This window comes from Anser cygnoides, chromosome 3 (assembly GCF_040182565.1).
Source record: "Anser cygnoides isolate HZ-2024a breed goose chromosome 3, Taihu_goose_T2T_genome, whole genome shotgun sequence".
Lineage (NCBI taxonomy): Eukaryota > Metazoa > Chordata > Aves > Anseriformes > Anatidae > Anser > Anser cygnoides.
In genome coordinates this window covers 17,467,666-17,494,418 of record NC_089875.1, presented here as the reverse complement: position 1 = coordinate 17,494,418, position 26,753 = coordinate 17,467,666, and the positions used below count along the sequence as shown (strand labels likewise).

Here is a 26,753-nt window from a genome sequence, read left to right as displayed (position 1 = left end):
TAAATGGCTGTCTAAAACTTTACACTACAAAGAAGGGAAGTTTACCAAGAACAATAAGACAGAATAGCATGTAGCTTGTATGTGAATCTAAATCTTTATTAAAGCGTTGCTTGCTCATTTCTGTGTATTGAAAAATTTGACTTATATAAGTGAGCCTTCATCCTGTTGAAGTGCAATTTAAGTAAATCAGCTGATGCCCACTCAAGACATTGTTTTGCCTTGTCCTATGTTTTTTTTCCCCTACTGTTTTTTCCAGTCCCTTTTTTAGGTAAATATCCTGCAGTAGGCCCCTTTCTTCATCTGCTAAGCTCAGCATCTGGTACATATAAAGAGGTATCTCACATGGAATTCCTACTGATCGCTAAACAGAGTTGTAACAGTCTCCTTCACTTCTGTATCTTGCTTTATTCCCCCTGTATGTCAACTGCTCATGAGTACAGTTATGCTTGTGCACAGACCTGCTGTACTGACTGAAATCATGGCATTAAGCTGAAGGTAAGGGAGGGTCAGAGATGTTATTTCTAATTAACGCAATTATAAGCTAGTGCTAAACCATTCAATACCACGAAGAATCACTGTCACTGATGTGAAGCAAATTTAATTTGCAGCGCTGTGTTGTGGCAACAAGAGGTACGCTTTGGAACACAGATTTTCATACTGTTGCTGTCACAGACTTGAAAGAAAATGTAAGGGGTTTAAAGTGATCATAACAAACACATTTTCTTACACATCACAGTCTACACTTTCAGTGGCCATCAAGAGCTGTTGGACTGGGTCTGTTCTGGTGTAAGCGCAGACCTTACGGTGCTGCATTTTTCTGCTGACTGCAGGGGAGGTGCATATTACACCATCTGGGGATCTGCCTTCAGGTATTGTGGGTCTCATCTACAGAATGTGATCTAAGACACTAAAACTTTGATTACAAGCCCAGATAAAACACATTTACTTTACCTTCTGTGAAGCAAACTGCCATATGTAGGTCTCAAGCTACCAGATTGGTTTGCTGACACTGTAATACACTCCTCCTATTAGAGAAAGTGAATCCAATCTGTCAAGAGTAAGTAGCCCAAGAAGAGGCTTGAGCTGCAGCCTCTGCAGCTATTGCATCTCTTTCTGTCCACAGAACTGTGAGCTTTCCTTGTGGAGCCCGTAACTAAGCCCCTTTGTAATGCTGCAGTAACAAAGGAATGCTCGATTCTTATTCGAATTAGGAATGCAGCCACAAATCTGGATCTCCTTAGCATCAGACAATGCGTGGTGGAAAATGAAAAAACATTTCAATGGAAAAACAGTCACTGAAAAGTAACTATTTATCAGCTGGGAATGGGGTTGGAATGTGAGTGCTGAGGAGTCCCCAGAGCATCCTGAATGCCACTGGCACCAGTGACGCTGAAGGGGGGGCAGATGTAAATAATCCATGAGATTGCCCCTGGAGAGAAAACAAGCAGCAGCTATTTGCCTGTGCAGGCAGCAGCTATCCTGCTGCTGAGAGGGGGCCTTCACAGTTTATGTGATTCATATGTGTGCATGTATGATATACAAAATACAGTACTTGGTGTTCTGCAGCTATTGCATCACTTTCAATTTCCAGATCATGCATGGCTGCATATGGGTTATTTTTTATTTTATTTTAAAGTAAATGACTTACAAGCTCTAACTGAGATCTAATGTAATCTGTGAAATTGCTAGTAACAGAGGTTCAGCAGGTCAACTCCTCCTTGGTGACATCTTTACAACGCTGCTTGATGAATGCTGTTCTTTAACTGGGTGTATGTGGCTGTGTAATTGGAAGTTTCTGTTGATGAAATGAAGGGAGGCATCTAGTCTAGTGCCCTTTCTTTAACCCAACAATGCCAGCATAGCTAATAGTAGTAGAAAAAGAAGGCACAAAAGGTAGCAGACAGGCTTTAAGTACCACAGGGAAGCAGATCTGGAAAGAAAGGAGGCAGACTGCAGTCACTGCAGTACACATTAACTTCAAGAGCACCTTGACTACTGGACTCCCCCAGTTCCCCTGAAGCAGTGTTTCACCTAATAATCACCTTCCATACCTATCATTACAGCAGAAGAAAAGGGAAAATACCGCTTTGAACCTCAGAACAGCGTTGTTGCATAAGAATTATTGACTTGTGTTTTTATTTATTGTGAGATGTTTAAGATACTGTAAGAAAATCCCTGGTCACTGAAATAATTGCAGCCAGCACTGTGAGGTGCTGCATCTACTGGTGCTCCAGTTGACTTTTCTTTGTAGGGCGCCGTGTCTTGTACGGCTTTTCTAGTGCTGACAGAAACAGCAGTGCTTGTGAGGCCTTGCTGGGGCCTGCGGCTGAGCTGCCATTTTTGCAGTTGGAGGCGTAAGCAGAGAAATAGTTCATCCGGTAAAGCTCCGCTCGGCTCTTACAGCAGCCAAGCTTGCTCATCAGCAGAAAGAAATCCCTTTGAAACGCTTTGGTGAAAATCGCGTACAGAAACGGGTTTGCGCAGGAGTTGACCGGGTAAAATAAAACCAACAAGATCTTGGAGTTTGTCACTGTGATGAGAGGCACCTTAAAGGCAGCGGAGATGGCAAAGAAGGAAATAGGGGCCATGCAGGTGAAATCCGTGAAGATGAGTATGGCCATTCTCTTGGCAACTTTGGTATCTTTATTGGCAGCTACCAGCTCCGGGTTCTGGACAGCTATGTATATCTTGATGTAACAAGCACAAATGACAATGAAGGCTACAACATTGAGCACCAAGATGAGGAGTATGTAGGCTTGGGAAAGACCCGTTTCGATATCCATGGGCAAACAAATGCTGACCTTCATGTAGCTGCTGACCCCCAGCAGCGGCAGCACCGCAATCAGGATGGAGAATACCCAGCCACCAAGCATGATCGGCACAGCGTGCCGCAGCCGCAGCTTGCGGTCCAGCTGCATGGCGTAGGTGATTGTGTGCCATCTCTCGATGGTGATCACCGTCAGCGTGTAGACGGACAGCTCGCTCGCAAAGACGGTGAAGAAGCCAGCAGTACTGCAGCCGCTGCCGGTTTGCCAGTCTATGGCGTGGTTGTAGTACTGGCCGCTTGTCTGGGCATCGACCGAAGCGATGAGCAGCAAGTAGAGTCCCATGCAAAAGTCAGCAAAGGAGAGGTTGCACATGAGGAAGCGGGGAACCGTGAGCTTGTAATGGCTGGTTATGAGGACGAGGAGCACAGTGAAATTGCCAGCAATGGCGAGGATGTTTATGAACCAGATGAGAACCCTGAGGAAGCTGTACCCCAGGATGTCTTCACAGGGATTAAACGCGTCTGGTTCTGGAGTGCACGTCAGTATCTTAGGCTGACAAAAGTCATACTCAAACTCAAAGCCGGTCATTTCACTATCATCAAACATGTCTGAGTAGCTGTAAGGAAAAGTTTCTTCATCTGCTGCAAGCGCGTACATGTTCTTTTCTGCTGACCACAGCGATGTGTTGTAAGAGTCATCTCTGTAGCTATTAAAATAACAACCCCCCCAAATAGAAGTGAACTGTTTGTTACATGTTGCTCACACTCTTTTATAAAAATACAACAAATGAGTTGTTTTAAAACACTTCCTAGACTTGTTTCTACAGGATATTTACATACAATGAAGCCCTGTAAGGATGCCTTTAGTTTAGGTAGCATATTTGGAGAGCCACAGAAGTCATGGTTACATCCATAGGAATGCTTTCTTATACAATTTACCAGTTTGTAAGTATTTTATCTTGATTGCCCTGTAATTGAGCCATCTGTCTCATGATGCCAGTAGAGTGCAGTTCAAATGATAGGAGCACTTCTATTGATGGACTATAGGCTTGATGCATAAAGCTTTATCAGATAGTTAAAGAACCAAACTAAAATAACATAAGGATATTAGTTCTGCTCCTTTGCCTCTCTTAGGAAATGTACTTACTCAACAAAGTCCTGAGACTATGTATGGCTTTGGAAGTGTTGAGGAATTTGATGACAGTATTATAAAGTGAGGATTAGCAGCTCTGCATGGTTAACAAGATAGAGTAGTATGTCAATAGCTAGGAATATATGAAGTCTAGACTGGAAAAATGCCTAACTATAAACATCTTTAGGTGTTTAAAACAGATCTCTAATCTCTAGGTCATCAATAGTGTGGGGATAAGCCTTCCAAAGAAGGTAAATTTTAAAAGTAAGCACCATTCCTTCTGATTCCCAGCCAGAACAGCTATTGATTTCACAACTCCCCAGTCATCCTAACCATGAGTGTTCGGTGGACAAACACTCAGTCTGCAATGTGAGACCTGGAAAGCATCTCCACCGAGAACAACTCTTTGTAAAATTCGTAGGTTTGGGACAACTTAGATTCAAGCTTAAACTTCTGCATCTACTGAAGCCTGTAAGTTAAACTATTTTTCTGGAGCAGGGTCTTAACTGGCAAATGAAGCTGGGCCACTTTTCAACTATTCATGCTGGGTAAATATGTTCCCAATCTTGTTATCCTACCTCTTCTTTCCTTACATGAAAAAATGCTCCATGTCTTGCTTTTACTTGCCTGGCTTAAACTGGAAGAGTGGGAAATATGTTTGAATTTACTTATTAATTAAAAATAATTGTGATTCTCTGAGAGTCCATGTAAACGTGCTGCAGCTGTGGCTTTACAAAGGACTGAACAAAACCCAACAGCAAGTGTAGGAAGACTCACCAATCAGCAAATGAGATACTGTCCAAGGAAATCTCTATCCCCATGGATCAATCACATTTCAGCTGTATTGGATGTGTTGGCATTTTGTTTTTCAAGACTTTGCAATGATCTGACCCCATGTTAGGGCTAAAGAGAAGTCCCAAGGTCTCCCATTTAGCAGGAGAGGGATGGGTAGTTCCACAGTCAGTAAACTTGTCCATGAAATACTGTTTTTAGTGCTTATTACATCCAACACAGCCAACACAACAGTTTTGATGTTTGCCTTTCTCCCTGTCCCACTGGATGCTGGTCATACAGAACTATGATGATATGGAAAGACACATTTAGAAGAGGTAAACAAATTGCATGGGCTTACCCAAACTTCTAACTCAGGGACTCTTTTTGTACCATGAAAATCTATGGCCCAAATGATGATGTGCAATCTTCTAATTATTCTATAGATAGACAAGAAGTATTAACAATGGCAGCTTTTCTTCGGATCAAACAACCCTACAATTATCTCTGGGACTGAAAAGTCTCCAAGTAGGCCCTTAACTTTGTTAAATATTTAATCAGTGTTTCGATGGCCTTTCAAGAATTTAGAAGAGAAGCTGGAGAGAGTAAAGCCCATGAAATCATGTTTTTTTTTTTTTTTTTTTTTTTTTTTTTTTACCCTTTTGAACATCAAAATCACAAATTTTGGTTTAATGATAGTAAAATTACCATTGTGCAACTTGTAAGGGTGACTGAATTGGAAAGAAAAAAACATGCTGTTCTAGAAAAAACACGAGTGGCAGGAGGGGAGGGTCCGAATTTGCTATTTCCAGCTTCTGTATGCAGAGCAGTACTTACAATATTTCCCTAGTTGGTTTCCTCATTGTGCTTTCACACTGTTTGGAGAAGTTGTCAAAAATGGAAAGCAAGGAATTTTGTCTGAAACAAGGATGGAAAAGAAAGGTGAGTTTCAGTCTGGATCTTGGCCTAATTCTCATCTTCCTTGCAATTGATCTTCATAGACATGTAAGGTAAACTGGAATTGGGCTCACACAGTGGAGACATTCATGCAGATCTCTGAAAGCAGGGAGGGGAAGGTCTAAAATGTTGTGACAGTGGGCAATAACTCATTGGGGGTATAAGGGATGGTCTTTCAGCTTGTTTATTGTTTATGATTTACTCATTGTAGTGAAATAACACGAGCTGTAAGTAACAGAAATGTTTTGCCTTATGATATACTGTATGGTAATGGGCCACTTTCTCCACCAGTACAAACAGCAGCAGTTAGGCTGCTTCTAAAGTGCATCTGCTAAGAAATGCTTGGAAGCTTACTTTGAAAAGAACAAACTGAGAGACCACATACTTGGCAAAATCTCTGGTTTTGAGGCTTTTAAAGTTATGGGCCCAGTACTCTACTGTGTAGCCTTAAGAGAATCAAGCACGTGGAAACTTCCAGAAAGTGTTATATGTAACAAAAGAAATAATGTTTTAAGATACCATTCTTAGTCCAAATGTGATGCTTACAAATAAGTTGCTTTTCCTGCAATTTTTTGAAGATATGTTATAGCCAGTTGTGTTTTCCCCCATTCAGCCCAGAAATCCCAAGAATATTTGGTGTGAGGACTTCATTTGCCTGATGTCTGTGACTTAGGCGGACCTGTTTGTGAGGTCAGATATACTTAAGACCTTGTCACCATGTCTCACTGCTCACACAGTGCAGTCCACAGGTGGTAAAGAATGGGATATGAAGGAACGGGCAGGGGTAGTAAAAATGCATGAGACAGGATGAACGCATATAGAGTTCAGGGCAAGGGAAGGGGTTAGAAGGAGACAGAAACAGGCTGCATTGCACAGTCTTAAGAATACATAACCACAAGAAGAGTCTTCCCTGGTTAAACTGGAAGGTCTCAGTCTCTATGGTCTCCTGCTGTCAGCAGTAAATAACAAGGAAAACAGAGATGTGCCTCTCATTCCTTTATAGCTGCAGACGACATAGAAAATAATAGCCTGTTGCTTGTATGAGTTTTTCCAGAGGTCAAGGCTGTGCAGATATGTAACACATCAGCAGTCACCTGAACACTTTTGATGCCAGTTAGGAGCACAGCCTAGTTTCCTGATTTGCAGGTTTGAATTTTCAAAGTTGACTTACGAAAACAGTCCCTGAATATAAGAAAGTGACTTCCTAGAGCACCTCTATTTTTATAGAGCATGATGATATGTTACAAGGCCAAGCATCTGAAAATTAATAAACATGAGAAACACAGTTATCTTTGCAACTTTACTTTGGTCCCTTTTCGCATATGTGCAATGGTAATTTTAAAGTCAGAATGAATAAAACATTTTTTGTCCCAGAGTTGCCTCTGCGTACAACACACTGAGAGACTTGCACAGGGACTGAATCAGCATTTGGTAGCGATGGAAACACTTGACTATAGGATCTTTGCTTTATTCTTGCAGAAGCGGAAACCACTTATTAAAATAAGGAGAAAGCATAGCATTACCCCTAATTTTACCCTGAAGATTTGGATTCAGTTCCTGTCCTTGCAACGCAGCCCTGATGTGACCATCTGCAGGTCACGCTAATCAGGCACACCACAAAGGGCTGCTCGGTACGTCTTTACTGCAGACTTCATGTGGGGATAGGTGAGAATCGTGGAATCCTCACATCTTCAACTCATTTGGAGTTGCTTTGGCTGACTACAGCCAACTGAGAGTTGATTTCTTTGAAGCAAAAATGCTGAAAATTTAACTCCAGTTGTCTCAAATTGACTGTGCCAAATTAGTGGATGGGAAATGCTCTCTGTGCCACAGTTTCCAGCAGTGAAGTAGGGAGAACCATGCTGTCTACTGTCATCTGAAAGGCCCGGTACTAAGCTGAGTGTAGCTTCTTTCTGCTGGCTTGTGTCAGGTCCTTATTTCAGTGAGAAACTGAAAGCTTGCCTTTTCTACAAGATCATCTTGGTACCTGCATTAAATAAACTGCATAGCTAAAGGCTGCAGGTTTTTTTTTCTTTTTTCTTTTTTTAGGACAAAGTGCTCTTGATGGTAGTGTATCTTCCAACTGCCAGAAGGCTTTTTTTTACTGAGGTATCAAGAAAAATACAAGCTTTCAGCAGACTTAGAGTAATGTCCCTGCTGGCAGATCATGGATGAAACATATTTCTCCAATAACAGGAGTAGAAATGCCTCTCCTGGACTTAGGGATCTGCTGTTTGGAGTGAGGCCTTGCTACATTCCACAGCTTCCTTGCCTCTGGAGCAAGGATAATCCAACCCTGCCAGCTATACAAAGCAGGACTGCCATTTTGGAGTTTCTGAAGTCCTGCAGAACAGTGTGCTATTTGGACTTACTTTTCTGTCCTCAGGTTTCGAAAAGCACAGCAGTGGCTGGGATACGTTAGAACAGCTTCCAGAAGACTGCTGAACTTATCCAGAGTTGGCAGCCTCTTCAGTGAGTATGATGATGTTGCATTTAGGACCTGAATGGCCTCGAGCCCGTAACTAGGCAGGGACTCCAGTGCCGTTGAAGAAATATCCCTACAAAACAGAGAGCACTCTTGTTTCTTTTCATACAGATAAAAGCGCCACCAAAGTGTGAAGATAGATAGCAGTGACTCAGTTTTTTCATGAAGGCCTACATCCACAAAGCCACCCAATATCCATCTCAGAGATGTAGGGTGTGATACGGCAGTGTGTTTCCCTGCAACCCAGCAGTCCCCGACAGGCATGAGGCTGGCTTTATCCTGCTGGAAATCAAAACCTACCATGTCAGGCCTTGTTCTAGATGTTTTAATTAAATGGTTAATAACCAAAACACACAAAAGAGTCTCCCATTCTTGCGAAGACAAACGTCAGTAGTTTGGCTTAGAGTAACTTCAGAGGGGCTGCTTGCTTGCATGAGAAAACGCCTGTTACATGACTGAACACTGTCAGAGTAAGGCCATTAAACAGGGAAAAAAAGCTACAATTACGTGAGTGATGCTAGTAAAGCTCTGAACTGCAAGTCACCAATAAGAGGAATGCAATGGCATATGTGGAGAGAGCTATTTACAGAGCCACCTGTTGGGTGTTATTGCATGTTGCTTCAGCCAGTGCAGCCCTCTAGTATGTACTCGACTAATAGAGCATGAGAAGGATATGTTTTATTCAGCAATGGCTTATAGCATGTGATCAACTCATTCACTTTTATAACCAAATTCTAAAATAATACATTGTAAAAACATACACATCCTACCAAAATACAAGTTACTTAGTAATGTCAGGATAGACACACAGAGAGAGGATCAGTAGGATCTGACACAAATATAACTAAAGCCACCCAAATCCCTATGGGGCAGAGGCCAAGGCTAAAACTGTCTGATAAGTGTTTGTTGTGGTGCTGACTGAGTCTTCTGCCCTGCAATTTCATGCTGTCTTATTGATATGTTTCCATTTTACACACAGAGGGTATCAGATCAAGTATGTAGTCCACTTAGCAAAGCACAGTTAATGGGGGACATCTACGCAACTAGATAAAGGAGGGGTTTGATGCTTACAGGACATCTGGCCCCGTGGCCCCTCTCAGGGCATCGTTGTGTATCCGTTTGAGGTTTCTGTTGTCCTTCAGAATCCTGTGGAATGAAGCATCAAGTCTTTACATCTGTATTTTGAAATAACTTCTATTTCCATTATTTCTTCTCATCTATTTCCTCTCAGTCCTTCCTCCTGTCACAGTGGTGGTTGTGCATTCATATATCTCCAACCTTCCCTCCACTGATGCCATCAGACTGTTAGCATCTACACTTACTTCTGATCATTTCCAATTTCTTCTGACTTAAACCAGGAACAGCCATTCTGGTTCCTTCACTGCAGCAGCAGTGTACAAAAATAAAACAAAAAAATTGCCAAAACCATGAGGCTAGTACCGGGGTGTGTGCAACTGATTTTAAAACTACTGACATTTCCAGGTGTAAGACGCAGTTTCCTGAGTCTGGTCTACAGGTTCAAGCTTTCCACTGCTGCTGCTAAATTTAGGAATTTATTAAATTTTACTTAAAAAAAGAAGAGTTTTTCTCATAGAAACTGCAGCTTTTTAAGGGATAGTGTTTCAGGAAAAGCAGTAAATGGCGCAGGATTGACAACTGAGTCTCAACGACACTGATATATTGACTTTTCTAATGGGTATCATGAAATTTAAGACAGGCAGTTAAGACGAATGAAGAGCTTGTGACTGCATTTGAGCTATTATCTAATAATCTACTAATCTACTATTATCTAAAATAGTAAGGTTTAGTTGAACTTCTAAGGTTCAGCTAGACAAAGAGTTAGACAATCTTGTCTAGGCCCTGCTTTTACTATGAAAGGTTGGACAAGATGATCTCCGAGGTCCCTTCCAACTTGGGTTCTTGTACAATTCTATGGCTCTTTAAATTGCCGAGGAGGGGAAACATACTCACAGTTGATTCAGCTTGGTCCCATTGAAGGCATGGCTGTGGATATCTTCAAATCCATTTTTATACAGTTTGCTGAAGATTAAGAAAAATGTGTAAGGAAAAATATTTGGGAAAAGATGAGATTATGTTATTGTACTACGGATTTCAAAACTTAACACTGTATTCATTTTAAGGATTAGAGGGTCTGGTTTATAAAGAATATAGGTAACTATGGCATGACTGCCATTAGCTCTGAAATTAACATAAAATTGAAGCTTAAGTTCCCTACGTGCCTTCCTGTTCAGGTGTTTAAGAGCAAGGAGCATGGTACCCACCTTGGAATGAGACCCAGAATCAAGACATTATTCCAGGTAAACCCTTGGCACAAAGACAACAACCTACAGGCAGAAGACCTGGATTTTGTGGTTTAAGTAGGTAAAGATGCAAAGCTGCAAGAGTCAGAGAAGTGTCAGCCGGAAAGCTCATGTAAAGCCCAGAGGGTACTGCTGGATTGCGGATCCTCTATGGACAGACCAATCTTCCAGCAGCCCAAGTGAGAGCTTTGCAGAGAAACAGGGGTGGGTGATGCATCATCCAGCAGTCAGCGAGTTACCTAAAGTAGTGCTGCCAGACCAGAACAGTGCTGTGGAAACCTCACTGTTCTCTGCACTGCACAGGGACACTTGCTGCCAGCCCTGGGTTTTTGATTCCCACTCCGGGGCCAGGTACCAAATGGCTGGACCCTGCTGTACCTAAAATCTGGCTACTTTCCTTCATTAGGAGATCTAATCTGTGGGTCTGTTTTCACAGAGAAAAAGCCATTTGTGATATTAACTTATTTTTTCAGTATCATTTGTATAAAATAATTTGTATGGTTTTTTTTCTTTAATATTAAGTCCTAATACAAAATGTGGTGCTGTTTATAGAGGATCCTTTATCTCTACAAAAGTTTTCTTGTTCTTTTTTCAACTTGTTTTCGGAAGAGCAGAAACTAGGGCTATGAACCTGCTCCCAAGAAAAGCTGCAAGTGTAGAGCGTGCCTGGCTACATTTGATGTGAGGAGTCTGTCTTGGCATGATGCTGAAATTAGTGATTTCCTTAAAAAACACAACCATGTGTAGTATTGATTCCCTGTCCTCATGAAACACTAACAGTTGGAAAGCCTACATTAGCTATTTGTAATGCAAAGTATTACTGCAAGCTAAATGTACACACGCACAGATAACTTGTGCTTCACTAGACCATGCTGCAACAATTGGAATTATTTCAGCTAATTGCAGTTAATTACAAGGGGTGGAGTTAAAGTGTAGATCTACAATTAGAAAGCTGCTGATAAGGTAATACTTTTCTTCTCCTATCACAAAAGAACAAGAGAAAAATGACTGTTAGCTCTTTCCTGGCTGTGAGGTAGACTCTCTTCCATTTAATACAGTTTAGGGTTGCAGTAAAAAAAAAAAAAGAAGCATCTTTCTCCATCTCTAGCATGTTTGTTTTCTTGCACCATTAACAGAATCATCATTTTGCTGGAGTTATTTTGTGAACTTGCTAACAGGAAAACGGCCCATAAGATAAAATGATGCCCTCAACTAAGCCATTGCTCATCTCTAACATCAGGTAGTAGTTAGTTGTCTTCGGTCACATTTATGCTTAGTTCTTCTAACACTTTCTGAAGGTATTGGTCAATACATCACATTTGTGTTTAAATTACTGTTGTGCTGGCACATCAGCCTGATGAAGGGCTTAAGCCAGCCAGCTGCAGTACTTGCTCATGCAAGCTCCAGCTCATTTGCAGCAACAAATATTCATGGAGAATTGCACAGGTGTTTTGGAGCACACCCATGTCACAAGACACGGCTCCACATTTGGATTTATGCTGTGTTTTAAATATCACTCTGGTCTGCAAAGGTTGGTGTTATTTGCTTCCAGACTGATGTTTGTGCTACAAGGTGAAGGAGGCAGCCTGCTGCTGCTCTCTATTGCTCTGCTGGGCCTTCCTCAGCCCTGAATTTCAGCCACATCCTGCTGAAAAGTAGTACAGTCTGTGATTTGGGCTATTTCTACATTTATTGTGGAAGTTTTTGTGAGGACGGGGTACTGCAAAATCCCTACATGGCTCCTGCTGTGCTGGCAGATGACTTTTCTCCTTGGCTTTCAGTGGCTCTTTGCCTTCCTTGGACGGAGCATCTCAGCATTAAACTCACCTGTCTTGCAGGCAGCTGTAGCACTGAATCCAGTTTGCTAAAAGGAAAGTCTTGGTGTGAAGACAATACAGACATACGGGGCTTAATTTCAAGATTCTTATAAAGCGGAGTTACTCTCTTATAAAGCGGAGTTACTCTCCTCAAACAGCTGTATTATCCTCACGGAAGGAACTGGATCTAACATTGTTTTACTCACAGTGTCAGTGATTCATTGTTCATCCCCTGGAAAGCATTTTGCGGTATGGTTGTCATACGCAAGTTATCACAGAGCTCCCTTTGAGAGGAAAAAAAAAAGTTATTTGTCAGTGATACAGGAACGAGATGGAAAGACTCACAGCTGGGCTAGGGTGGGTCTTCACTTACAAGATAAAATGAGCTTCTGATGAGAAGATCTGTGTCAGATCTGGAAATTCTCTTATTCCAGTGTTACAAATGCTCCTAGAGAAAAGCATGATTTACAGGGGAAAAGGTTACCAGGCCAAAATGCAAGGAGAAGCCAATCCTGCAGGTATGAGCTTAACAATGCATTAAAATATGAGTGGCAAATATCGTAATTTTTAATTAGGCTCCAACTGTGTTTTTAAGATCTGTAAAAACTGTGTGTAGCATTCTCAGGCAGTATCCTGGAGAAGCAGCATAGACCTCTTGACATTAAGTGCAAGGAAGAGATTTTAGTTACCCCTTTTGTGTGATGTCATCTCTAAATGAAAACTTTGCTTTACAAATACACTTAGCAGAACTAATTGGCAGACTTTACAGTTGTTTTGTCTGTTACTGCTATACCTTGTGTTCGTTTCACTAATTATTTTATTACATTTATTTAACCTCACTATTAGTTAACTGCACATTAAAGCTATTGTATATGATGTACGAACTTGTGGTGTATCATAAGGCATGAAAAATTTATTTTTTTTCCTTAAACTGCCTTCTGTGGTTTGTCCATTCCTTCACAAAAAAAAAAAAAAGAAGAACTCAAGCAGAAAAGAAACAGAATGCTTTCTTACAAGTATTTTAGCCTTGGAAGGTTTCTGAATGCTCCGTCCTCAATGTGCAGCAGATTTTTCGTGTTCAGAATTAATCTGTAATGAGGGAAATATATGTCAGTGTTGTATTGTTACACACCTGGAGGGACTTGAATTTCGCTAGTAATTGGCCTTGTCAGAATCTGACACGTGCAGACTGTGACAGAAGATTCTCATGCTGCAAACAAACTTTCTAGAAATATGCTACAAGTACGTTTTGAAGCAGTATTGATAACAAAATCAGGTTATAACTGTTAGGTAGCCAGAAAAAGATAATGTCTCCTTCAGGATTCAAACACTGTCTTGTTAGTCTCCTGTAGCTCCTTAATGGTCTTACTTAACTTTCTTGTTTTGGCAGCCAAGTAAATGACAAGCTATCCATACCTTGTAGGTGAATGCATGAGGTCAGATCTTTCATTTCTTAACTATACCTATTGATACTAGTGGAAATTAGACACAGTAAGAGGTGGACAAATCTGTGTCTGTTGCTCATGTGAGCAAGTAATTTGCTTCAATGGAATTCACATATAAGCGGAAAAAAACCACACAAATCTGTCCTCACTCAGCTGCACCATTTTAAAGCCACTTGCTGATCATGCTGTGGCAAAAAGGCAGTAATGAGATATTGAATCAAATGTATAGTTTCCAATGTCACTAAATATTTTGGAGCACTCTCCTAGCCATTGCTTTAACTCACACGCTCTCTCAGATGCCTCTGCTAGGGACATCAAGCTTAAAATCAGTACATGTTCCGTTTGAGTAATATTTCTGAGCTCAAAGGAAGAGCTGCATACTAAGCAGACATATTTAAATACTGTAGGGCTTTGAAAACTGCATCTTCAAAAAGAAAGTGTTTTTCTCTTCTGTTGTTTTCTTGAATGATTTCTCCACTTAGAAAGCTTGACACTGCTGGTAGAAGTAGACACAGCGCTCCCATCCTGTCATTGTGTTCACTGAAAGCAACAGGACTTCATACACACGGATCAGTTTGCATGATCTAGATCTCCAAGGCTAGACCTTACAGACTGCTCACTATTTTATATGGTACTTTGGAGGGAAACATTTGTCATCATAGACCTCATCCAACACCAGCTGAAGGAACATAGGAAGATTTGGTCCAGGGATACTTTTCTGTAGACTGTTTACTCCTTGATGATACTAAATCACAACATGGCTGCCTTTTTTTCACAGAGACTTACATTTCAGACAAAGCAGGAAGGCTGTCAAATGCGCTTGATTCTATTCTCTCTAGGGAGTCACTCTGAGAGATTTCGCTGTAATGAAAAAGGCAGACACAAAGCAATACATTAACAGAAGAGATACCAGAAATCAAGTTTCCACTTTATATTTGCTTCTTTTATATATGGTTATTTACCAACACCACCCCCCCCCCCCCCCCGCCATGCCCCAATTCTTGTTTTGCAGCAGTCGCCATGCCTCACCTCCAAAATCCTAGGCAGTAGGGTCTGAGAGAGAGAAGCATTATTCTGTCTTGGCAAAAGGTTATGCCAACCATTTGGAATAAGAATCTGCAGGGCAGCCAATCTCCATTTCCTCAGCAAATTGTAGGTAAGGTAGTGACTGAGGGCTGAACTAATGCAAACACAGTAGTCAGCCCAAGCCTATAAGCCTTTCGCTCCTACCATTGGTTCCACTTAGTGAATTTATTTGCATGGACAAAGATGTAGATAACGTTCACAGAGCTTCATAGACTGCTATTAAATCAGGATCATGGTCATCTAATCCACAGATGTAGAGACACACATACATGAATATGCATTCAGTGCACTTTACGAATAATTTTTGGATTTAAGTGCCATTTTCATTACATACATGAAAATTGAATGCAAGTGCCTCTTTTCCATCATTACACAGACCAACATGACTGTTTTTATAGGCATTATACAATTTTGACATACCAATGCCCCTGTTCCATACATGTAGTTAAGAATAACCAATGTTGGATACAGGGAAAATAAATCCACTTCTTTGATGCTTGCCGAATGCCTGCTAGATTAAGATTCATCTATATTATATATAAATAAATATATATTATTGTGTATATATATAATATATACAATATATTATGTATTTAATATCGTAGAATCATAGAAAAATTAAGGTTGGAAAAGATCTTCAAGATTGTCTGATCCAACCATTCCCCTACCACCAGTGTCACCCACTACACCATGTCCCTAAGCACCACGTCCAACCTTTCCTTGAACACCCCCAGGGACGGTGACTCCACCACTTCCCTGGGCAACCTGTCCCAATGCCTGACCACTCTTTCTAAGAAGGAATGTGTCCTAATTAACTGTTGAAGAGTAGTGCTCTTTGTCCAGTTCTTTAATTGTTGAAGAGTAGGGGCATGATGTTTCCATTTTTCCACTCACCACAGACATCGCCTGACTGCCAGGACTTTTCAGCTACGATGGAGAGAGGCTTGGGAACTCCATCAGCCAGTTCCCTCAGGACCCTGGTATTCATGTCATCAGGTCCCACAGACTTGTACCTGTTTAGATTCATCTGGTGGTCTCGAATGTGCTCTTCACTTACAGGGGGTGGGACTTTGATACTCCAGCCTCCATCTAATGGGTTCAGGGAAATGAAAGACTTGGGAAGCCCGTCTACCAGTGCAGACGGAAGCAAAGAAGTTGCTGAGTACCTAAGCCTTCTCCATGTCTATCGTTACCAATTACTCAGATATAGAAACTCACTTTTAATATAAGAAATTAGCCACCTATAATCGCTTACACGCTACTATTTTAACAAATGCTAAAGGCGCATGGTGGCCCTTGGGGACTCCTCTTGTCACCCCAACGCAGCGGCCCGAAGGAAGCTGGGTCCTCTCTTGTGCTCTTCCTCGAGGCTCTGTGCAGAAGGGCTGCCACCTCTTGCACAAGGGCTAGCGGATGGGAAAGAAGCACTCACACAACCCCTGAGAATCGGCAAGAGTTCTTTATTGACGGGTGTTTGGTGGCTCCAAGCAAGCCTCAGCAAGGCTGAGGCTCCAAGCAAACCTCAGCAAGCCTCTGTGATGCCCAACATGACTGGCCCAAAGGCAGCTGTGCTGGGAGCAGCCTGGAAGATGCCCTCACGTGGAGGAAGGAGGAGGGTTGGGGTGCTGAGGGCCCCTTTTCTGGGGCTGGCTCCCGCAGGCCATTTGGATTGCCAGAGAGAAAGGCTGCCCCATGCAATCCTGCCTCAACCCATTTTTCTTCAGATCACCAAGGGTTAGAATCTCTTGTTAACAAAAGAAATTACATGTGCTGGATTATTTCATGTATTGTTTACAGATGTTGTGACTTTTCCTCTGGTTCTATTAATATTCTCAACTTCAACTATGTAAGCATCTGCAAATTTCATCACAAAGATGTTTTCCTTTCCTTTGTGTTAGGAGGCTACTCAAATTCAGCTCTAATGCTGTTTCTTTCCAGTACTATATTCTGCATATATATTCTATGTATTAATTATATGTTAAATATATAATTATTATATATTATATAATTATATATTAAATACATAATTAATATATTCTATATATATATATTCATCTGCATATGTGGGAGAAAGGTCTTCAAAATGTTTTTTCTTGACAGAACTGACTGGTATGGCACATAAACTAAACCTAAGATTATACTCTGTCAACAACAACAAAAAATATTTTCTAAACAACTGAAACACGTCTGTAAAATCAGATTCATTATTATCACAGACCTGAAAACTATCTTATTTGAATTGCAATTATAAGAAAACAGTTCTTATTGATGTTGCTATAAAAACCCTTAGACCATTTTTTTCCATTTGTAGTAGAAAAGGGGAATGTATACAAGAAATCATATATTAAGTATGTATATATTTTTTACAGAAATATTAATGATTTTTTTTCCATAATCAGAATTCAGTGAGATTGATATTTTTGATAGTGCAATGGTTATTCATGAATGAAGATGGATGTAAAACAAGAGGCCTGGTGAGCACCTGATCCTAAGAGACGCAGGGGCTTAGCTCATGGACTGGGAGGGATCAGTGACTACTTGCAATACTTAAAACAAAAAAATTTTTCAAGTTCAGGGTCTGAATCATGAAACCCCAGATCCCATGCTCCTTCCATGAGATCTGTCCTACTTGCCACTGGCTTCCCGTTTACATATGTCTGAGAGAGTTATAGCAGTGATAATAATTTATCATCTGATTTGCAGTTGGTGATGAGTTGCCGAATAGATGATTTAGAGATTTGTAATTTAAAAATATGCACTTTTCAAAGTAACACTAAATCTCAATAAAATTATGAAGTGTTCTATAGCTTTACATCAGACAAATACATTGATTTCTATGCTGTTTATTTGGAGAGATGTATTAAAAGGACACAAAGAAATCAATTAAATTCTCTTATGGAACAAAAAATGTCAGTGAACAAAACATTCTTTATGAAGAATGGGTTATGCATACAGCTTGGGAAAATTTAGCATCAAATCATAAAGGTAGGAGAACCTTTTTAGATTTAAGTTGATCTCCCATCTAAAAATGGTAAGGTCTCATTAATCGTTCAGATGTAAGTGAATGCAAGAATACAGTGCCATTAGATTGTACTGTAATATTTCATTGTAGTTGAATAGATAGGGACATAGTTTAGTTTGTTTTCTACTTGCTAGAGTTACAGAAACACAGGAATGTATAATTCGGCCAAAATTGTTTAACCAATGAGCACTAAAAGCTAAACCAGACCAACTGAGTCTATTTAGGTGTTTGCATTACCCTCATCCTTCTAGTCTGCCTTCGGGAATGCACCATGAAAGGGTTTCCTATTTTCTCTGTTTCCTGGATAACAGATTATGTAAATCTAACGTATATTTTAATAGCTGATAAACTATGTGCTTTTTATAGGTGAAGATAATTCTAAAAAGCACACCTAGAATAGAAAGCACCATTACCTGTGCTTCTGCTTTTAGATTCTGGGGGAGTTCATTCCCCTGTTCTGGATTGCACTGGTGTGGCGTCGGCTGTCCTTCAGTGAACACCCCATGCAGATAAATAAAAAAATAATAAGTAATGGAGACCCAAACCTGCCATCTTTCGGTTGCAATAATGACAGAAATAAGGGTGAGACTAGTCAGCCGAGCCTTCTGCTTGGAGTCCTTGATATAAAAGAGATACAAAGCCAAGGGAGGGGAAGCATCATGTGCAAAGTTACAGTGCTTGTAAACTGTAACTTCTAAGAAGAGGATCAGTCCTACTGATTCCCTGCCTTGCTTACCTCGCAGTGCGTAACAGCAAAAAAAATCTTATTTGAGTATTTCATAAATGTATAATCACAGAATACCATAGCTATCATTGCAGCACTAACATTTTATGACAGAAATCTCCTCTACAAATCAAAAGTGCCTATCATCAGTTATCAAACTGAATCCAGTTCTCTCTGACATGATTAATGCTTTATTATGTGATGTTAAACAACTGTTAAGAAGCATACCTTTTCAAATAACCTTTTACATACTGCTGATAGGAAATTATTGGCCTATAAAAATAGCTTATTCTTCCCCTGCAGTTTTTTTCACCAAAAGTGGTTTTTAGCAACACATTTTTACATTATTGTAAAAAGACATTATTTGTGATGGAGGTTTATGACAGAACTTCTAGCAAGACATTAAGGAAAAGTCAATGGAAAATGTTGTGAACTTACATGATGAAGGCATCTCTAAGTCCTTCAAATGCATGTGATGGGATTACTTTTACAGGTAGATGAGTAAACGATCTGAAAAAAAAAAAAAGAAAAGAGGGAGGAAAGGATTGTAAGGCATGGGGTTTCCTTGTTTACAGATTGTACACTGTGCAGAGAAACAGTAAAGCTTCAAGTCACTTTATTTTGCCTACAGTCCTTTGTACCTCTAGGGCTTGATCCCTTTACCATTGATTTCAGTTAAACAAATTTGAGGGCTATTGTGTCAGTTCCTTAACAGCATAAATTTGAGATTTGGCTTGGTCAAATTATGATAATAATCATAAACTTTTAGAAAAAAAATATAGCCTTATGAAAATGGGCTTCTATATTCACAGTCAAATGAAACTAGAGGCCATCTGGAGCTATTTCCTCAGAAAAATGTGGCTTTAATGTAAAGCTTCCTCTATGAAACAGTGTTTGTTTGCATTCTTTGGACCATGCTTTTCTCTTCATAATACTGCTGTAACGTTGTGGTGTGGCATCATGAATTCATCGGAAAGCCTCTGGCTATGTGCAAGTGCTAGAAAAGATCCAAATTGGGCCTGATGTGTTTTATGTATTTATTTTAAATTGCAGCACTATGATTTGCTGATTGAAAGCAAGTGTGCACTTTCCTTTTTAAATTTTTTAATTACTCTCACTGAGATGTTAATGACGCTGTGGGAGGTAGATTTGTATTTTACCATCCTACTCCACATCTGAATTGTAGTCCTTTTAGCAGCCAATTTATACCACCATGACCGCACTCTCCCTGATAATAGCAATAGGAAAATATTTAACATATTTCAAGACACTATCTCTGTGCAGATACTTGCTCTCTTTTGCTTTTTAATTACAGATATCTAGTCAGAGACATTTGTTTCCCATCCTTAAAAACACCCTGTCAAGGTTTTTTGACTGAACTGTTCCTGTGCTTCTCAAAAAAAAAAAAAATTTCCTAATTTTGTTGTCATAATCCTTTATATGAAGACAGTTAAAAATGTTTAAGAACTTAAAGTTCACTATAGTGCCAGGCTGTCACACACATTTGTGTCTTGGGATTACCAATCTAGATGTACTCCGGAGACTGGCACCAATTCCTTGCTATAGTCCAATATGATCTTTGGCAAATCATTTAGTTTTCTTACACCATGATTCCCTGTCAGTAAACTGGGAATAACAATGCTTCCCTACCATATAGCAATGTTGTAAGAATATGTATGTTTTTGACCCCACTGGGACTGGGCCATACTGGTCTCTGTAGACATATGCTGGCAGGTTGTGTTGTGTGTGTGCAGGAGCTGTGCTTAAATCAGAATTGAAGCTAAGTCGTATGTCTTGAGAAATGTATTTGTCCCTTGAGGGACAGAAGTGTGCAGAGAATCCTGCAGCAGGGATCGATAGGCTGAGCCAACAGGAAAACACCTTTGGGAAGAAGTAAAAAGTAGAAGCTGAGAAATTGCTCGTCTGTAGCCTTGGCAGCAAGAACCTCTTTATAGCTGTACCATCAGCTAGAGCTGCTTGGAAAACAAAACATACCTTTTTGTGAGTGTCTACACATACAAAAAAAGCAAAAACCCCTACAGTGCCTGTCCCCCTGCCTGCAGAAAATCTTTGGCACCAGTGTTCCTCGCTTAGCTACCTCAGCTATGGAATTCAATTTAAGTGGGATAAACCAGCACTTTAGCTGTAACTTTAACTGTAGTTAAACTGCACGACAGCACTTAATCCATTCTGTATTTGAACATAAATATATATATATTTTAAATTCTTGTGAGTTCACCTTGATAGCTGAAACCGTGAACTCAACTGCATTGACATTACCTCATCCCATTGACGGTCTCACAAAACAGCTAGAACAAAGGAAGAAGGCAATTCATAATCAGATATCTCTTAATCTTCAAAATACTGGTGTAGCACAGAGATAGTTCCACGTCAGTAAAGGTATCCTAAATTCACCAAAAAGGTGTAAGATGTTTTCACTCTCTTCTTAACTGCTTTACCTTTGTAGCTTGCATCTCAAACCCTGCCTGTGTTAAAGGGAAATATATGATGTCTCTTTCTAAACTCTATAAACATTTTGAAGATCCGTTAGCTGCTCACCAAAATCCGGACTGTGTACATGCATTTAGGCTAATAGAGTTTTGACTGTTTGGTGCACGTTTAATTCTTTCTGAAGCCCAGAATAAAGCAAGGCCTTATCTCCTATGCTGAAGTCTCTGCTATTGAACATGACTGATGTTTTTGATAGCACACAGTGCAACCCAGGCAGGTACTGGCAGGAATTAAATATTGATTTCTTTCTGATAGCACTCAGATTGTGATACTCAGATGTGACCAGTTATTTGTCTCTCCGAGCTGGGAAGCTTTTGACAGAAAGAAAGAACAAAGTGGGTTTTACAAAGCTTTTATATGTCTAACTTTCCCATGCTACTAGCCGACTTCCATAGCCTTTGAAAGGAGGGCTGCGTCCATTTTTAATACAACTTATGAACACCAGTTTGAAAGAGTGTTGTTAAAGGATGAACTTTTGTACTTTTAAGAAAAATTGGTATGTTTCTTTCGTAGTTAATACACAACAATTCATGGATACTCACTTCTTGCATTCAGTGGCTGACAATACTGCAACTTCAGATAATCAACAGGCATTTCATCCTTGGGACTTTCATCCAGTCAATGTGTACAAAAGGGAGTGGGGAGACAGCCAACCATTTAGGCATTGAGCAGTGCCTAGCATGTCTGTAAATCAACCTGGGTTTTCTAGGCAGTAAGGTTTGAAATTGCCAGGCTGAATTCATGTAAGACTGTCAAATGACATTGGGAGTTACAGGAATTGTGCATAGATTGACCAAATCCTTTTCTTGCTTGGTACCTAAAATACCATCCAGCATTTGTTTCCTGTGTTGTTGTTCTGAAATCATAAATTTAGAGCGGATTTTTCATAAGGATGGTTACCTTCTTGTTAATAGGAATACCAGGACCAGTAGGGATGATGAGAGGCATACAAAGAGCAAACCACCTGTTTCCCCTGCTGTAAACATGTAGAGGTACCACTGAAGAGCTCTTTGGAAAATTCTTGTGGAGTGGTCTGTTCCAAAGATACCCGGGTATAAACCCACTGTCATACTTTTTTATTAATTCTGGGATATAACAGAATCAACTCGACTCTGCAATTTTCATCTGCTAAAAGATAAACTTCTACTCCAGCACTACCACATAGACTCAAGCTCCAAGAGAAGCTTTGGGAGGTCTAGGTGCCCAAACACCACATGACCACCTGCAGTTCTTTTGAAGAGGATTCAAAGCCCAACTCACTCACACTGCTGAAGAAAATCCCTGCATTACGGACACTGGCCTTTGGAAAAGAGTGCTTAGCTGCACATCAAAAATAAATAAATAAATACATAAAGAGCACAGGCTTTCATTGCAATAGGTATGAATGTTACTGCAGCTGGGTTGGCAGATATATGGTTGCATCACTGTTTTGTAGGATTACCCAGAATTGTAATGCCACAAAGGTAGATTCTTGCTAAGAGTGACAAACATTTTATTCTGTGGTGTCCTTGAACTTAGAAGAATTGAGAGTATTGACTGATTGAAAATAAGACTGAAAGCCCACCATTTTCCCAGGATTTTTATCAGATTCTGGGGGCAATGTAAAGCATTGACATTGATTTTTAAAGCCCTGTAGATTGGGCACTATCTACCTGAAATGGGAACTATGAGCTGGATGTACCACATGAACAGTCAAAGAGTACTCTTATCCACGTTGTGATGTGTGACACATTATCTCCTACCAAAGACATTTTGTTCCTGATACTGAATTCCACTGTTGATCCTTAAAAAGCCAAGTATGTCCACAGTGAAGACATGGTAGAACTGCCTACTTACTCAGCTTTTGCCCCAAAACTTTGGATTAAGTGCCTGATAATAACCATGTGCCACTCGCTCTAATGCAGCAGCCCTGCATGCAGGAGAACACAGTCCGGCAAAGCAAGGTGAACTTCACTATGAAACAAGGTTTCCAAAGGGGCAGAAAGGTATTCGGTATCCAATGCCCATTAACGTACAGCTGGGGTTGGGTGCCTGGCCATTTAGACTTTCTTAAACAAGCAAAAGGATGTAGATGCACCATGAAGCTTCAAATGAAGAAAACGTATGTTTTGTTTCAGTGGTGTATTAAAGGTTATTTTTCTGCTGAGACTAAGCAGACACATAGCTGCTATAGCCAACATGGCATACAGAGGTGTCTGGATAACGGAGTTTCTCTAGTGTTTGCCTAATGCCCAAATTAAAAACATGAGCTTGAGAAAAATATGATAAATTCAGAAACATATAAAACATGTAATTCTGCAACCTTTTGGCACTCTAATCGTTCTAAAAATCTTTCAGTGATAATATGACATGGCAGGTCTGGTAAATAAAACCTGTTGAAATTTCCTTACAAGATATATGCTTGAGCTGTAAAAAAATATCGAAAGTACATTTGAAAGCAGATTGTTACAGCATCAGGGCTTGAATTACTTGGGTATAGTGGCGTTATATACTGGCGTTTATTTTCTTGACTGATCGTAGTAGCAAGTAGGACTTCTCTGAGGTCTAGTTTCTATGGTACAGTGGCACCAAAGTACGAACATGGGCACCCCAGGCACTGTGCTGGAACAACAGGGATCAGCATTTTTTTTCCAAAATTATTGCAAGCACTTGCAAGCACTATTCTTGGAACTAGATGATCTTTAAGGTCCCTCACAACCCAAACCATTCCTGATTCTATGATATACCATGACTACTCTGGTGCACCCAGGTACAAATGTGACTAGGAGGGGATAAAAGTAACTTCCTCTTGCTTTGTCTCTCATGTACAGAGCTGGGCAGGGGAAGAAGAGAGCTAAGGACATACTGGTATAGTATGGAAAGACAGAGTTAGGAAAATGACAAAGCTGGGAAAGACATGCCACAAAAAAGCAAGAGAGGGAAAAACAACACCCAAGTGGATAAGAAAATACTAGTATGAAAATCAAAGTAAGAGGTGAAAGTAAAGTAAAGGAGGTGGAATAATAACTAAAAAAAAGAGCCAGAATACATGTACACATATATGGTTAGAGACTGAATTTATTTAATTTTTTTAAATTGTTTTGTAATTGTATGATAAACTGTATGCTATTAAAAAAAAAAGTAAAAAAAAAATCAAAGTAATGGAAATTCAGTAGTGTATTTCCAGGTTCAGTATAAATTAGGTTGAATGTGGCCTGAAGTGGGATATGGAAGCAGAAGCCACAGCAGCTGGAGAGCTTAAAGGCAGAGATGATAAAATACGTAATGGTGCTCACTGTGTGCTGGGCTGCTGCTGGCACAGCGTAGTCTTTCAGGAGAGCTGTTGGCCACACCTAAGTGAGGTGACCATTTGCCCCTGATTTCTCCCGTTATATTTGTGATGTCACATCCATCCTACTGACAGTGGGTGGCATGGGAGTGACTTTTGCTTGGTGTCTCACTCCTGGCATAGGCAGCAGGAGGGATTTACATCGCACTGAGTTTTACTTTCTAGCTGGGGTCCCATTAACTTACTAAGCAGTGAGTGTTTGGTCTGTGGGAGTGTTAAACTGTGGGGTGGGGATTTTAACTCAGAGGGGAGGGGTGCCCTATGACAGTGTGTCCCATTTGACGTTCTTGCACTTCTGGAGCAGATGCAGCAGGAGGACATGCAGCCGATGGCTGGGATCCGGCCCTTTTGCCAGACCCTTCTGGACATAAAGGGCATTTCCAGGAGCTAGACACGTTTGCAAATGCAGACTGAAAGAGAGAGGATTTTTTTTTTTTTTATATGTCTGAATATAATATTTCTTTCAGAGGAGCACTGAGCAGAATTGTGGTTGAACTCTTATCTGACTGTACAGTTGGCTTCTGCAGCCAGCCTAATAGTTATACTCTGCAAACAATTGCAAAGTTGTTATAGTAAAGGTTAAAGGGAAAAATTCTTCCATTATCTTTGTCTATCATCCACCCTGTTGATCCGAGTGAAATATAACTGAAAGTGGCCATAGACCTGTTACCTGTCTTAACCTGGATCACTGAGGTGGGGATGTGGTTTCTTCTTGGAGTGACAGATAGAAAAAAAAAAGAAAAAGAGTAAATCAAAAAAAAAGAAAGAGAAAAATCACACACATTTAGAGCTTTTGATAACCTCTCTGGGCTGTGATGTGACTACAGACAGATGTGCAGCATACTAATGAATGCACTAAAGCCCTGCAAAAACTGCCCTCCTCATCTGCTTCTGCTGCAGCTGGGATCCTGGATGTGACTGATCCCTTGCCCACTCCGTGTGTGCTACAAATGCCATGAAAGCAATGTACTTGTTGCAAGAGGTATGGAGAATTTCTCCAGCACCCATGGGCTCTGCTTACTCTGACACCAGAGTAACGCAGCGAAATGGGTTGGAAACAAACTCAGGACAGAGATGTTTCTAAAAACTGACTTTGGAGGAACGATTCACATGGCTCTAAAGTAACAAAAATTAGTATTTCTTGCGCATATCAATTCTCAAGCTAGGGAGAAAGGAAAGAGAAGATCAGGGACAGCATCATCCCTGGGGAATTTCAAGAACATATGAAATTTACAAACAAATCAGATGAAAATGTAAAACAATGGCTTTGTTTCCAAAAGGGGCACAATAAGAAAAATCCAACCAAGGAATCCTAGAAACAGCAAATATCTTATCTGTTGTTCCTCTAATCCCGTATTTTGACGCCACGATTGTTTAGATAAGTGCCGCAATTGGGCTTGTAAACTGTACAACAATGCTCAAATACTTACAAATATCATGTATTTGGTCTGCTCTGCTAGATTGTGAGCTCGGAGCATGGTGCCGGAGCGGGGCGAGGGGGTCCCTGTGACTCCCTTCTGTTACAATTCTGCCCTAATTCCCAGGGGTGCATTAGGCAGAAAGATGCTACGGACCTCTTCACAGAGAGCCCAAGAGCTGTCAGAGCTCACGGCAGCTTTTTGACTGCTAGGGCTGAGAATAGATTAGCCACTGACTTGTCCGTGAGTCGGACTTCAGAAAGTTGCAACACGCGCTGATGGTGTGTTGGATCGCAGAAGCGAGCGCCGCTAGGGTTTTGCTGCTGTACCACAGAGGCCTTTGAATTGCACAAGCTTTGAGAGAAGAGGCTGCGAGAAGACAGGCAGATTTGTGAAGAAAAAAAAAAAAAGAAAAAGAAAAAAAAAAAGAAAAAAAAAGGAAAAGACAAAGAAGACAGAACTGAAGGAAGGTTTAAGAGCAGATTTCATCCTTTTAATCCAGTTCCTTTAAAGTTCTTCTGGCTGGTTTTGGAACACGCAAGCCAGCTTTTGCCATAGGAGGAGGATAAATACAGCAAGTTCAGACAACTGCACCGCCACTGCACCTTTTGCAGGCTGCCCAAAGACCCGCACCGCCCCGGACGCAGACCCCCGGCTCCCCTCCAGCCTTCAGACCCCGCGGGTTAGCCCCAGACCCGAGGCGAGGCGGTGCGGGGCGAGCCCCCCCTGCGCGCACCCCGCGGTACTTACGCGCGGGCGGGCGCGGGGCGCGCCCCGGGCGGCGGCGGGGGGCAGCGCAGGGCGGCCTGGCTGCAGGCGCAGCGGTGCGGGCAGCGGCCCCCCGCCGCTCCGGGCGGCAGCAGCAGCAGCAGCAGCAGGAGCAGCGGGGGCAGCAGCGGGGGCACCATGCCGGCCGCACCGTGCCCGCTCCGCGCCTCGCTCTGCCCGCAGCCCGCGGCCGCCGGACCC

At 41.1% G+C, this 26,753-nt stretch overlaps 1 protein-coding gene across 2 annotated transcripts; it reads right to left on the bottom strand.

Moving 5' to 3' along the window:
- Positions 1 to 578: 578 nt before the first annotated feature.
- Positions 579 to 26,753, bottom strand: LOC106043135 (lutropin-choriogonadotropic hormone receptor). Of its 2 annotated transcripts, XM_048078485.2 has the most exons (11): positions 26,535 to 26,752; positions 18,966 to 19,037; positions 14,482 to 14,556; positions 13,265 to 13,339; positions 12,624 to 12,698; positions 12,457 to 12,534; positions 10,084 to 10,152; positions 9,184 to 9,258; positions 8,000 to 8,185; positions 5,508 to 5,588; positions 579 to 3,474 (listed from the first exon to the last, which is right to left on the bottom strand). In XM_048078485.2, the coding sequence occupies exons 1-11, from the start codon at positions 26,690 to 26,692 to the stop codon at positions 2,220 to 2,222; spliced, it is 2,199 nt and encodes a 732-aa protein (XP_047934442.2). In that variant the 5' UTR covers positions 26,693 to 26,752; the 3' UTR covers positions 579 to 2,219. The 2 variants fall into 2 exon arrangements, with proteins under 2 accessions (XP_047934442.2, XP_066849667.1); XM_066993566.1 differs by lacking the exon at positions 5,508 to 5,588 and having other exon boundaries at positions 26,535 to 26,753.